This window comes from Bos taurus, chromosome 9 (genome assembly GCF_002263795.3).
Source record: "Bos taurus isolate L1 Dominette 01449 registration number 42190680 breed Hereford chromosome 9, ARS-UCD2.0, whole genome shotgun sequence".
Classification (NCBI taxonomy): Eukaryota; Metazoa; Chordata; class Mammalia; order Artiodactyla; family Bovidae; genus Bos; species Bos taurus.
The window spans coordinates 65,531,099-65,544,147 of NC_037336.1; the positions used below are offsets into that span (position 1 = coordinate 65,531,099).

General features: G+C 43.1%; 1 protein-coding gene across 1 annotated transcript in view; it reads right to left on the reverse strand.

The window, feature by feature from the left end:
- CYB5R4 (cytochrome b5 reductase 4) overlaps nt 1-12,471 on the reverse strand; it is a 117,053-nt gene extending 104,582 nt beyond the window's left edge. The window contains exons 1-2 of the mRNA NM_001038159.1: nt 12,310-12,471; nt 3,352-3,505 (exon numbers count right to left, since the gene is read on the reverse strand). Coding sequence (NP_001033248.1) covers nt 3,352-3,505; nt 12,310-12,384 — 229 coding nt within the window. The 5' untranslated portion in view covers nt 12,385-12,471. The remainder of the gene's footprint in view (nt 1-3,351; nt 3,506-12,309) is intronic.
- Between the last annotated feature and the right edge of the window lie 578 nt (nt 12,472-13,049).

Sequence of the window (13,049 nt, forward strand, 5' to 3'; positions counted from 1 at the left end):
CAGCTTTAGATTAAAACTTGTGTCCGAACACTATCTCTGACCTACAAAGCTAGATCTGGCATACATTTAAGAAGGTATCATTAATATTTTAAATTAGAACAATTAAGAAGAAAAAGAATTACATTTAGTCCTGTGCTTTCTTCTACTTTCCTAGACGACTGTGTCAGAAATTACCAGTAATCTGTCTCATGTTCATCCTACTTTGTTGCCTTTGACAACATCCTGGGTTATCTATTACCTCCCGAACTTTTGTACGAGCTAAAAACTTTCCTAGTCTCATGTCAATCCACTACACCCACCAGACTGATCTTTCCAAGGCCATCTCTGATCATACTGTTTCCACATTCAAACATCTCCAATAGTTCACACTGCTATCAAAATTAAGAATACATTTCTCAGCCTGGTTTTCAAGGTCCTCCGCAATCTTCCCTAACATGCCTTTATAGTCTCCTTTCTTACAATTCTCTTAACACGTAGGCTAAGCTCCAGAACACACCTCCAGCTTTTCTGTGTCTACACCCTTAGTTATGCATTTCCCTCCACTTGGGTGTGCTTCTGCCTCACTTCCCATTGAAATCCTCAACACCGTTTCAAGGCTTATCTCTATCACAAAAGCACTCTGATTTTCCTAACCCATGTCTCCCTCCCTGAAATCTGATCTCACTTTCCTTATAGCCCTCATAGGGCACTTCTCTGGGTCTTGTCCAACAGTCATTTACTTTCTCCTGCTAGAGTGGAAGATCCCAGGGCAGTGTCTCAATCAACTGCTTCTTTATTAAAATTAAAAACCAAACTCTGTCAATAGGAAAAAAAAAACAAACACATCTTACTTGGCAATCAGGGGAGAAGTCTTATTAATAGGGTAGAATATACTCTTCAATAGAAACTCTAAAAGAATTTAACCTTAAATCAATGACCTCACTGGAAGAGTGCCAGCCATTCAATTCACTGTGGGAGATATGTAGCTGGAAACAACATGTATTATGTTTCAAACATACCAAAACAGTCCCTGGTCTCCATCAATATATCAAATGAATAATAAAGTATTGCTGTACTATAACAACGACTCATTTATTTAACAGCATTAGGATGTGAAGGGTTCACATGAGAGACTTTTCTGGAAAAGTGGCTTCCTACTGCAGAAGAAGTAGGAAATGGCAATCCACTCCAGTATTCTTGCCTGGAGAATCCCATGGACGGAGGAGCCTGGGGGGGTTACAGTCCATGGGGTCACAAAGAGTCGGACACGACTCAGCAACTTCACTCACTGCAGAAACAGGTCAGACATGCCTGTAGCCTGGACCAGCTGAGAGATGCTCATGGGAAAACTGACCTCCACTTCACAGAGGCCAGCAGAAGACACTCAGGAAGAATGGGGACAGCACCTGCTGCCAGTGACCTGCACCTGGTAAATGGGTCTGCAGCACAGACAGAAGGCAGGAAGGGTATTAGAAACAGTTTATTTCCCTGAGAAACTTCCCAAAGAGCATCTGTCTTAGAACAAGCTATCCCAGCCCCTGCTGGAAGATTCCATACCCTCTGCTGCTGGAAAACATTCTACACACTACTTCCATCTGTAATGAGTTGACTTGTGTATCCCTCATACTCAGATGTTAAAGTCTTGCAGTACTTCAGAACATGACCTTATGTGGATACGGGGTCAATGCAGATGTAATCAGGTGAGGTCATAATAGAATCCGGCAGGCTCCTCTCCAATATGACTGGGTGTCCTTATAAAATCAGCAAATCTGGACACCAACAAGCATACAGGAGGAAAGTCATATAAAGATGAAGTCAGAGATCAGGGTGATTTTCCAACAAGCCAAGCAACTCCAAAGACTGCCAGCAAACCACCAGAAGAAAGGTGAGAAGCATGGAACAGATTCTTCTTCAAGCCCAAAGACAGCCTGATCTCAAAGTTTAGCCTTCAGATCTGGGAGATAATAAATTTCTGTGCTTCAAGTCACTCAGTTTGTTATATTTTGTCTGTGCCTACTTAGCAAACTAACAGGGCTACTGGTGTCTTTCCATTTATCCTATCCCTGATTGACTGGGACAACCACACACCTATTCAAGTAACCAAACTTCTTGAAAATGATAAGTGTTGCACTAGTTCAACAAACAAAGGGATGACCTCAATGTACCAAGCACTGAAGACAGGGCAGGTAACTGACATGGTCTCTGCCCTCATATGGGTGACAGTGTTACCAGGATAACTAACAACAATGGCCTCCCTGGTGGCTCAGATGGTAAAGAATCTGCCCACAATTCAGGAGACCCAGGTTCAATCCCTGGGTTGGGAAAACACCCTGGAGAAGAGAATGGCAACCCATTCCAGTATTGCCTGGAGAATTCCAAGGACAGAGGAGCCTGGTAGGCTACAGACCATGGGGTCACAAAGAGTCAGACATGACTGAGTGACTAACACACACACACACACACCCCCCAAATCAAAATTATACTGTGATAAAATTACAACAGTGATAACAGCAATAAGTGATTCATTTCCTTTCTTCTTTAAACTGAGGAAAGCAAATATACTGAACTCTTGCTGGATGACTCAAGGACTCTGTCGAGACCCAGCGTAGAGCTGTAAGCCCTTCATTGTTTTTGCTTCCCTCACCATGCCAGGTTGGCAGACACCACGAAATCTACTTTCATCAGCTACTGTTCTATTTCTCTGCTCATTCTCCCCAATCTATCTATTGAGTTGGTCAAAAATTTCATTCAGGTTTTTCTATAATATCTTATGGAAAAATCTGAATGAACTTTTTGGCCAACTCAGTATTTCCAATTTGTTGCTTCTAATTTGTTGTGGGCTAGGAAAATCAGGTAACTAATATTGCTAACAAACATGGATTAAGTAATAAAAATTGCTGCAAATGAGAACAAAAGATCCTGCTTTAATGTGGGCTTTCTGATTTACTTTAGAGTTTCAGAGACACTTTTTTCCTATGGAATTCTGTTGTAAGACACAAAGGTGGAACATTAATGCATTTAAACTAGATGCTGCTGAATAATTTTATTACTTTGTATTATATTATCTGTCAAACGCTTGTTTTCTTTCAAAGGGAATACAGTACAGGAATACTGTATGAACACTGATTTAGAGAGAAATACTGTTCAAATTCAGAATTAAAGAATTTATTTATTGTCCAGCATAAGGCATGTTTTTTACTAACTGCAAATGTTTGTTACTAACTGAAAATTGTGTTTACAGTTACTAACTGTAACTAACGTTTTGTTACTAACTGTGAATCATATTACCAAGTAACAGGGCCAAGAAGTATACGGCATTACAAGGGGAAAGCCCGCCAAAACATTCTGCAGTACACAGTAAATTCCACCTACCTCTTATGCATATCCAACAGTCATCTTTTTTGTTGTGTTTTTTAAGTTCTTCTTCAGTTACTTCAATTAATCTGCCTTTTAATCCCGTTAGGTCCTTTCCACTTTTGGTCAGTCGAATCCAATCCATGAGACTTCTGCCCTGTTTCAGAGGGACCTCAAAAAGGAAAAGGGAAGAATTCAACGTGGCTTCTTCAAATCAGCTGAATTTCCTTCCCCCTCCTGCTGCTTGTCTTCAGGACACTTCATTACTCAGATTCCCACTCAAAAGAATAAGAAAACAAATCTAAAAATTCTAAAAATCTTCTTCCATCTTTAGGAGGATGTATTAGAATTACAAATGGAACATTAACGCCTGGGCCATGAGATGGGGTTTAGAAATTCTGGACACAAATGTCAATCTAATGAAATCACAGTCCAAGGGTAATACTGACCCCAGAGTCAGAAGAAAAGTTTTGGTCCTGGCTCTATCACTAATATGTTATAGCTGCTTACCAACCTGGACCAACAATTTTTTGCCTTAAAAAATCAAATGAGATTTGATAGAAGAAAATAGAAACAGCCATTCTGACTGGTGTGAAATGGTACCTCATAGTGGTTTTGATTTGCATTTCTCTGATAATGAGTGATGTTGAGCATCTTTTCATGTGTTTGTTAGCCATCTGTATGTCTTCTTTGGAGAAATGTCTATTTAGTTCTTTGGCCCATTTTTTGATTGGGTCATTTATTTTTCTGGAGTTGAGCTGTAGGAGTTGCTTGTATATTTTTGAGATTAGTTGTTTGTCAGTTGCTTCATTTGCTATTATTTTCTCCCATTTCTGCCATCTCTCCCTCAATCAAAACCACTATGAGGTACCATTTCACACCAGTCAGAATGGCTACGATCCAAAAATCTACAAATAATAAATGCTGGAGAGGGTGTGGAGAAAAGGGAACCCTCTTACACTGTTGGTGGGAATGCAAACTAGTACAGCCACTATGGAGAACAGTGTGGAGATTCCTTAAAAAACTGGAAATAGAACTGCCTTATCATCCAGCAATCCCACTGCTCGGCATACACACTGAGGAAACCAGAAGGGAAAGAGACACGTGTACCCCAATGTTCATCGCAGCACTGTTTATAATAGCCAGGACATGGAAGCAACCTGGATGTCCATCAGCAGATGAATGGATAAGAAAGCTGTGGTACATATACACAATGGAGTATTACTCAGACATTAAAAAGAATACATTTGAATCAGTTCTAATGAGGTGGATGAAACTGGAGCCTATTATACAGAGTGAAGTAAGCCAGAAGGAAAAACATCAATACAGTATACTAACACATATATATGGAATTTAGAAAGATGGTAACAATAACCCGGTGTACGAGACAGCAAAAGAGACACTGATGTATAGAACAGTCTTATGGACTCTGTGGGAGAGGGAGAGGGTGGGAAGATTTGGGAGAATGACATTGAAACACGTAAAATATCATGTAAGAAACGAGATGCCAGTCCAGGTTCGATGCACGATACTGGATGCTTGGGGCTAGTGCACTGGGACGACCCAGAGGGATGGTATGGGGAGGGAGGAGGGAGGAGGGTCTAGGATGGGGAACACATATATACCTGTGGCGGATTCATTTTGATATTTGGCAAAACTAATACAATTATATAAAGTTTAAAAATAAAATAAAATAAAAATTAAATTAAATTAAAAAAATAAAAATAAAAAACCAATATGGTGATGTCACAAATGCCATTAAAAAAAAAAAAAAGAAAATAGAAAAAATTGGCTAACGCTGACTTTCTGGACTTTCAACATACACAGGCTATTAGAACTCACGTGAGATAGAAAGATGTTTTCTAAGAATCCATCCACTGAGAAACAAAGGTTATCAAGTAATAGAAGATAATAAAACTGCCACACTCTAGGGAAGGGGTTGGCAAACTGGCCTGTTCCTGTTTCTGTTTCTGTGTAGCCCTTGAGCCAAGAATAATTTCTACATGTGGTGGTGCTGGTGATGGTGAAGAGATTGAGTCCTTATGACATCCTCAAAGCCTAAAATATTTATTATCTTGCCTTGTCCACAAAACTTTGCCTGCACCTGTTCAGAGGGTCTAATAACAAGATGTTTGGGATTTTGCAGGGTTTTGTTTTAATACATTTTCAAGGCTTTTTGATAAGGGGTATTATTATGTCATTAGTATTTTAACCAGTTAAGACACCCTAGTGGAAATTTTTCCACACATCTAACCTGTATAACTAGTATGTAACATAGTACCAGATAACTGTTTAATGTAAAAGCAGTCACATTATTCAAGGAAGCTTATTGCTATAGACTGAATGTTTGTATCCCCCTACCAAATTAGGTTGAAATGCTGATCCTTGATATGCTGGTACTAGGAAGTGGCACCTTTGGTGGGTGATGAGGTTGTTGGGATTAAGGCCCTTATAAAAGAGGCCATATAGAGAGCTCCCTCACCTCTTCCACCAAGTAAGGACACTGAAAAGATGGCTGCTGCTGCTAAGTCACTTGAGTCGTGTCTGACTCTCTGCGACCCCAGAGATGGCAGCCCACCAGGCTCCCTCGTCCCTGGGATTCTCCAGACAAGAACACTGGAGTGGGTTGCCATTTCCTTCTCCAATGCATGAAAGTGAAAAGTGAAAGTGAAGTCACTCAGTGGTGTCCGACTCCTAGTGACCCCATGGACTGCAGCCTACCAGGCTCCTCTGTCCATGGGATTTGCCAGACAAGAGTACTGGAGTGGGCTGCCATTGCCTTCTCCAGAAAAGATGGCTACAAAACAGGAATCAGGCTCTCACCAGACACAAAACTGGCCAGTTTTGCACTGATCTTGGAATTCCCAGTCACGATAAGGCAAGAGGTAGGTGGGCCCCCCCAGGGTAAAGTCATTGGAGATTCATTCCTGGTGGACCAAAACTCCAAGACTAGAAAATCTGGACAACTGAGAAAGATCTCCCTGACTACATCTGTGCAGAAAGGCTCTTTGGAAGTCAAAAGGGGACTGATGCCAACTGATGCTCTTTACCCATAGGCTCATTGTCCATCTTGGCTAAAAGATGTCCCCCCACACATGGGAGGATTCTGAGATATATCAAATACAGTCTCTGAACCAGGGAAATCAAAATGACTGGCCAAAGGAAACCCAGAAAATATGCCCCATGTAAGTAATTCAAACTGCCATGAGGACACGTGTAGTGAAGTGAAGTTGCTCAGTCATGTCCGACTCTTTGCAACCCCATGGACTGTAGCCTACCAGGCTCCTCCATCCCTGGGATTCTCCAGGCAGGAATACTGGAGTGGGTTGCCATTTCCTTCTCCAGGAGATCTTTCCAACCCAGGGATCGAACCTGGGTCTCCCATATTGCAGGCAGACGCTTTATCATCTGAGCCCCCAGGGAAGTACGATTCAGCAACTCTCTCTTAGTCTGCCTGTGTGTCTATCCACGTGTACTGTACTCTTTTTCCTCCCAATAAATACTTTACTTGTCTCACCACTTCCTGTCTTTGTGGGAATTTTTTCTGCAAAACTGAAGGTCCAGGGCCTTGTCACTGACCGCTAGTCTATTGGCTAGGATTCAGTGTTTTCACTGCCACAACTTAAACTCTGGCCAGGAACCGAAGCCCCGCTTCAAGCTGCTACAGGTCGAGCTGACCTGAGATCAATTAGAAGTGTGAGAAATAAGTTTCTGTTGTCTATGAAGCACCTATGGTATTCTGTTAGAGAAGCCCAAAGGGACTAAAACATTTAAATATCTCAATTCCCTAAATCATATCTATTTTAGACATTCAATTGTCCTCAAAACAGCCAGGTTAATAGGTCTGTGGTGTCTTGGCAACTTCACATTCCTTCTTATTAATCCTCATCATCCATCCTTACCATCACTAACTACAACTCTCTAGGTCTCTTGGTCTTCATAAATGAAGTGTGAGAACACATATGATTTTTCCTATCCCAAACCAAAATCACTTCTCTTTCACCATTCCACACCTGTAGGGTAGTTAAAAGTTATCTTTTGGAAATGCAGATCTAATCCAGGGCCCTGCCTCCTTCAGTGGCTCCTCATATTTCTTATAATGTTTCTAAATTCCCTACAGAGGTTGACCAGGCCCTTTGTAATCTGGTCAGAGTTGACTTCACTAGCTCCATGTCTGAACTTTTGTCCCTTCCCATTCTATGCTTTGCAAGAGTGCATGTTCAGTCAGTCTCATCCCACTCTTTGCAACCCCATGGACTGTAACCCGCCAAGGTTCTCTGTCCATAGCATTTCTCAGGCAAGAATACTGGAGCGGGTTGCCATTACCTCAATCGGGGAATTTTCCTGACCCAGGGATCCAACCAGTGTCTCCTGCATCTTTTGCATTGGAAGGCGAATTCTTTACCACTAAGCCATCTGGGAAGCCATTCTATACTTTGCTATGCTGTGCTTAGTCGTTCTAGTCGTTCAGTCGTGTCTGACTCTTTGTGACCCCATGGACTGTAGCCCACCAGGCTCCTCTGTCCATGGGGATTCTCCAGGCATGAATACTAGAGTTCTATATTTTAGGCAAATGGAAGATGATTCGCCCCTCCCAGCCACAGACATTACTTCCTCCAGAAGCTTTCTCTGGCACCAACTTCTTCATGGTCATAACAGACTATTATAGTCCTTAGGCATTTATAACTGTGAAGTCCACTGGATTAAACTCTTTGAAAACAGAGCTGTTGGGGCCCAGTGCAGGCCATGCAAGATGAATACTTGGACCACCCTCTTGGTCTCCTTGAAAGCAGGAAACAAATCTCCCCTGTGGAAGGTGCCCTTCCTGTACTGGAAGGTAGAAAGACATCCTTCTCTCAGAGATAGGAAATTCGGGGCCCAGAAGACTATAAGCAAGCCGTGTTACTTCTTTACTAATCTACTACCCAAGCCCAAACTTTGCTTAAATTCCTTACTAATTAAGTACCCAGACCCAAGTTTCTTTGTGCCATCAATTCCTCTCAAATTTGGTATCATGCAGGGCCCTGTTGGGATCCTTAGCTTTTCTGTGTCCCTCACTTTTTTGATTATTGGAAACAGCCTTCACTAAGCCTCTGTGACCTTCCCTGAGTTCCAATGGGCAGATCCAAGCAGTTGCTAATTAGGGAAGGGAGGGGTGGTGAGACCAGGGAGAAACAGTCAAGAGCAGTCTTGGGGCAAGGTCCTGTTTCCCCATCAAGTCTGCATGCTCAGTTGCTTCAGTCATGTTGACTCTTTGCGACCCTATGGACTGTAGTCTGCCAGGCTCCTCTGTTCATGGGATTTCCCAGGCAAGAATACTGGAGTGGGGTGCCATTTCCGCCTCCAGGAGATCTACCTGACCCAGCGATCAAACCTGCATCTCCTGTGTCTCCTGCATTTCAGGAGGATTCTTTACCCACTGAGCCACCTAGGAAGCCCAACAGTATCTTTGAGCTGTTTTGCAGGAAGTGAAACCCCTTCTAGGTGGGGGAAGTTATGGTATGCTGTCCACAAGCATATAGACCCCCAGAGCAGTTGGACCTGAAGGTTGTCAATGTTGACTCCTATTTGTGGTTGTTCAGTCGCTTAGCTGTGTGTCTGACTCTTTGCGACCCCGTGGACAACAGCACACCAGGCTTCCTTGTCCTTCACCATCTCTAGGAGTTTGCTCAAATGCATGTCCATTGAGTTGATGATGCCATCCAACCACCTCATCCTCGGTTGCCACCTTCTCCTCCTGCCCTCAATCTCTGTCAGCAGCAGGATCTTTTCCAGTGACTCCTATTTACCTCACCACCAACCCATCGGAAGAACTGTCCACAAGCTGATCACACCCTTTTTTACCACAAAACTTGTCACTATCTTGCCCAAGTTAGGACACGTGGTTTTGAGGACAGGAGCCTGACATGTCTCCCTTTGCCTGGCAAAGCAATAAAGCTATCCTTTGCTACTTCACCCAAAAATCTGTCTCCAAGATTTGATTCAGCACCAGTATACATGGAAGCTGAGCTTTCAGCATCAAATTTATTATCTAAAAGCTTAAAAGCATGAATAAAATTTAAATCTTTTCTACTGCTAATCTGTCTTGTGTCAGCTTTATCAGTCTAGCCACAAGGACTCAAGAGGGATGGATAAAAGTGGAAATTTCTCCCTCCCCAAAAGAGACCATATCTCCAGCATATGGTAGGTTCTCAATAAATACTTATTAGTTGGTTATTATAAATAACATTAGCTACCATACTGAGTGCATTCTCTGCACCAGGCACTGTGCTATGGGTTTTTCCGCACAGCAATCCCTCAACAATCAATGAGGCTTGCGTAAAAGCCTACAAGCTAGTAACATCTAGTAAGTGCTTACCATAACCCAGGACTGTGCTGAGAAAAACATTAGCTCATTTAATCCTATGAACAATCCTATAAAATGGGTATTATTCATATTAGTCCCATTTACAGCTGAGGAAAGAGACTCAAAGAGGCTAAAAGGTAGGGATGGAAACAGAATGAGTCTTTCTCACTCAAAAGTCCATGCTTCTAACAATTATGATACACAAACCTCCCCAACTAAGTTCTGTCTTCTTATCTACAACCCATTTCATACAATCCTGACACAGGTTCTCACATGTTCCAGATTAGCCTGTTTTGAAATTGAGCAAGGCCCTGAGGGACCCTCCCGGGTTCATGTCCCTACTTCTTGTTTCTAGAAAAAGCTTTAGCCTCCGAGGCCTTCCCAAATTCCAAAGAGCAGTCTCAAACAGCTAATAACTACAGATGTGAGAAAATGCAGAAATCAAGGAACATTGGTCAAGCAAGAAAATAACATAGCCACAGGACTCCTAGTCCCTCCTGAATGGATATAGTTAACAACCTAATGTCCTTGAGTTGTTTTAAAGAAACCAGAACCTCAAGGGATAGAAACTGCTAACCACAAACATACAGATCCTAGACTGGCTGGAACAAGACAGAGGATTGAGATTTCTAAAATATCACTATGTTACCTCACCAGCAACCAAACAGAAGAGATCCACAAGCTAACCATGCACCCTGAGACTCTCATCTCAAATGCGGAATTTAAAAATCTTTGCCTGAAAGCCAACAGGGAGTTTGGGTCTTTTGGTCATTAACTGCCTGTTCTCCCTGCTTGTTGTTGTTCAGTCACCAAGTTGTGTCCAACTCTTCGAGACCCCATGGACTGCAGCATGCCAGGCCTCCCTGTCGCTCACCATCTCCCAGAGTTTGCCCAAGTTCACGTCCATTCCATCAGTGATGCCATCCAACCACCTCATCCTCTGTCACCCTCTTCTCCTCTGCCTGCTTGATGCCCTGCAAATAAAAGCTGTACTTTCCTCCACCACAACCCAGTGTCAGTGGATTGGCTTTGCTGCATGTCAGGCAAGTGAACCCAAGTTCAGTTCAGCAACAAGTTCACAAAGCGGGGGAAAAAAAAAAAACCACAAAAATCAGTGTGAGTCTGAATTGCACAATAAACTTATTTTATTCACTTTCTGGACCCAAACACTCACCTGTGAGTGTTTGGGTCAGTATCATTTCCTTTAAATGATACTGAGAACGTGGCTGGTAGTTTTAAAGGAGAAGGGGAGCAACTCTCATATTCTAATTCAGAGGTTCTTTCTTTGCAAAGTTTCTACTATTTAGCCAAGCATTTAAGGAGAGAAACAGGTCAAACCCCAAGGAGAGGACAAGTGATTGGATGGTTGGCCGATATACGGAACAATAAAAGAAAAGTCACCATCAGAGTCATACCATATAAGCCTCTTTCAAGGCAGTATTTCTTAACCTCAGTTTCCTTTGCTGTGAAATGGCGATAACAAAAGCACCCACTTCACAGGATCACTGGAAAGATTACACAAGGTAATACATGTAAAGCACTCAGGCTGTCAGTAAGCACTTAATCAATTTCAGCTATATTATTATAGTTGGGGTTTGAGACTTCTGAAAGGCTAATGAAAGCTACAGATCTCTGAACCCATAATTCTGACCTAGGGTCAAGCTCCAGGTCCATGGAGAGAATTCCTAGGGTCAAGCTCCAGGTCCATGCGGAGAAAACAAAGTTGATGAAGTTCCCAAATGACGTTAATGCTAAAGACTCAAGAGTCCAGAAATAAAGAAAGGAATGGCCTGATCAGGTGGAAGTCTTGAAAACAAAACATGAAGATGTGGTTATAAAATGAGGAACTAACAAACAACAGGAGCAAGCAACATTCATATTGCAATAAACATGGGAGACAATTTCATTAAATTCTGCAAATATAAAACATTTGCATCCCACCTGTTAGTAACAGTAATTATGTTCAACAAAAACTTAAAAGAGTATTATATTAGCTTCAAAATTAGCAAGAGATATCAGTAGAAAAGACAGTGATAAAACAATCAAGTACCAGAGGAAGAGAGAAAGGCAGTGTGACTTGGAGAAGTATCCCTAAACCTAACAGTAGGTTTGTATATAGAAATTTGTTCTCTCTTCTCCAATCTTCCCTAGCTTCTGGAGTCCCCACTCTTGGCGGGATAAACACTGGTCACTGCTACTATTGCCCAGCCTTTCTCCTCTTCTAAGGGAACCCAGATCGCTCACAACTTCTTCGGAAAATGAACAAAAGAACGGAGATCAGGTTATGTTGAAGGAAGGAAGCCAATACAGAGTACCTAACAATATGGGAAGCACGGAGCCTGTCATTACCTTATATCTGAATCTGATTAGTGGGAAAAAGAGTTGGAAGAAGGGAATTGACAGAACGGGATAAAGGGATGGGAAAGAAAAGGGACCAGCTGGTAAGAGATGGAGGTTAAGAGAGTTCCAGGATTGGAGAACGCATGGGATCTGAAAGAGATCGCCAGCAAGGGTAGGAGGGGATGAAAGCCAGAGATGGGGACAGGAGGTGGGAGAGGGTACGTAAGGAGAGAACGGACTGTGCCGGAGCCTGAGATCCCGGCAGGAAGAGAGGACTGCAGCGCGCTTACCTTGCTACGCCCCCCGGAGGCGACGCGCTGCTGCGAGCTGGGGCCCGGGAAAGACTGGGAAGGGACGTTCAGCATCCTGGACCCCTGGCCCGGGCCTTACCCGGGGTCCGCCGCCCGACTCGACAGCTCAGCTCAACGCCTGTGGAGTAACACCTCCCGCTCCGGCTCCGAGGCCGGGCAGAGGCCAAGCCCCCGACCCACTTCCGGGGTCGTCCAGGGTGAGGCGCGCCATGACGCAGCACGTCGAGGCTGCGTGAGGCGGAGCCAACAGGGCGAATGGAGAGCGGGCAGGGTTGGAACCAGTGCAAACTACGCATGCCTCATTCGTCCTGCACCCTGAATTTCAGCACTGCAAGGAGGTGACAGCTATTCTGTGGAAAGATTAAAGAGTGAAACTGTTGCTAAGCCTTGGTGCTGACCGAATCTGAGAATAAATTTCTAGAGATGCCTGTGAACCCAGAACACAACTGTCTGTCCATTGTTAAAGCACTACCATCACGCTGCTTGAAATATGGAATAAAATAACACTATTAAGGCATTTTGATTTGCCAGAAACTCTCTTTTAAGGAAGGCATCAATCTGTACAGAAAAGAGAACTTTTAAGAGCTGAGATGTCAAATGCAAACAGGCACTCCTGTGAGGTGCAGAGAACACTTAACCTTTAGGAACTCTCGCTAATGACTAGTGAACGAGTTGAAGAGGTTAGTAAAGTCTTGCTCTGCTCCATTCACCCACTGACA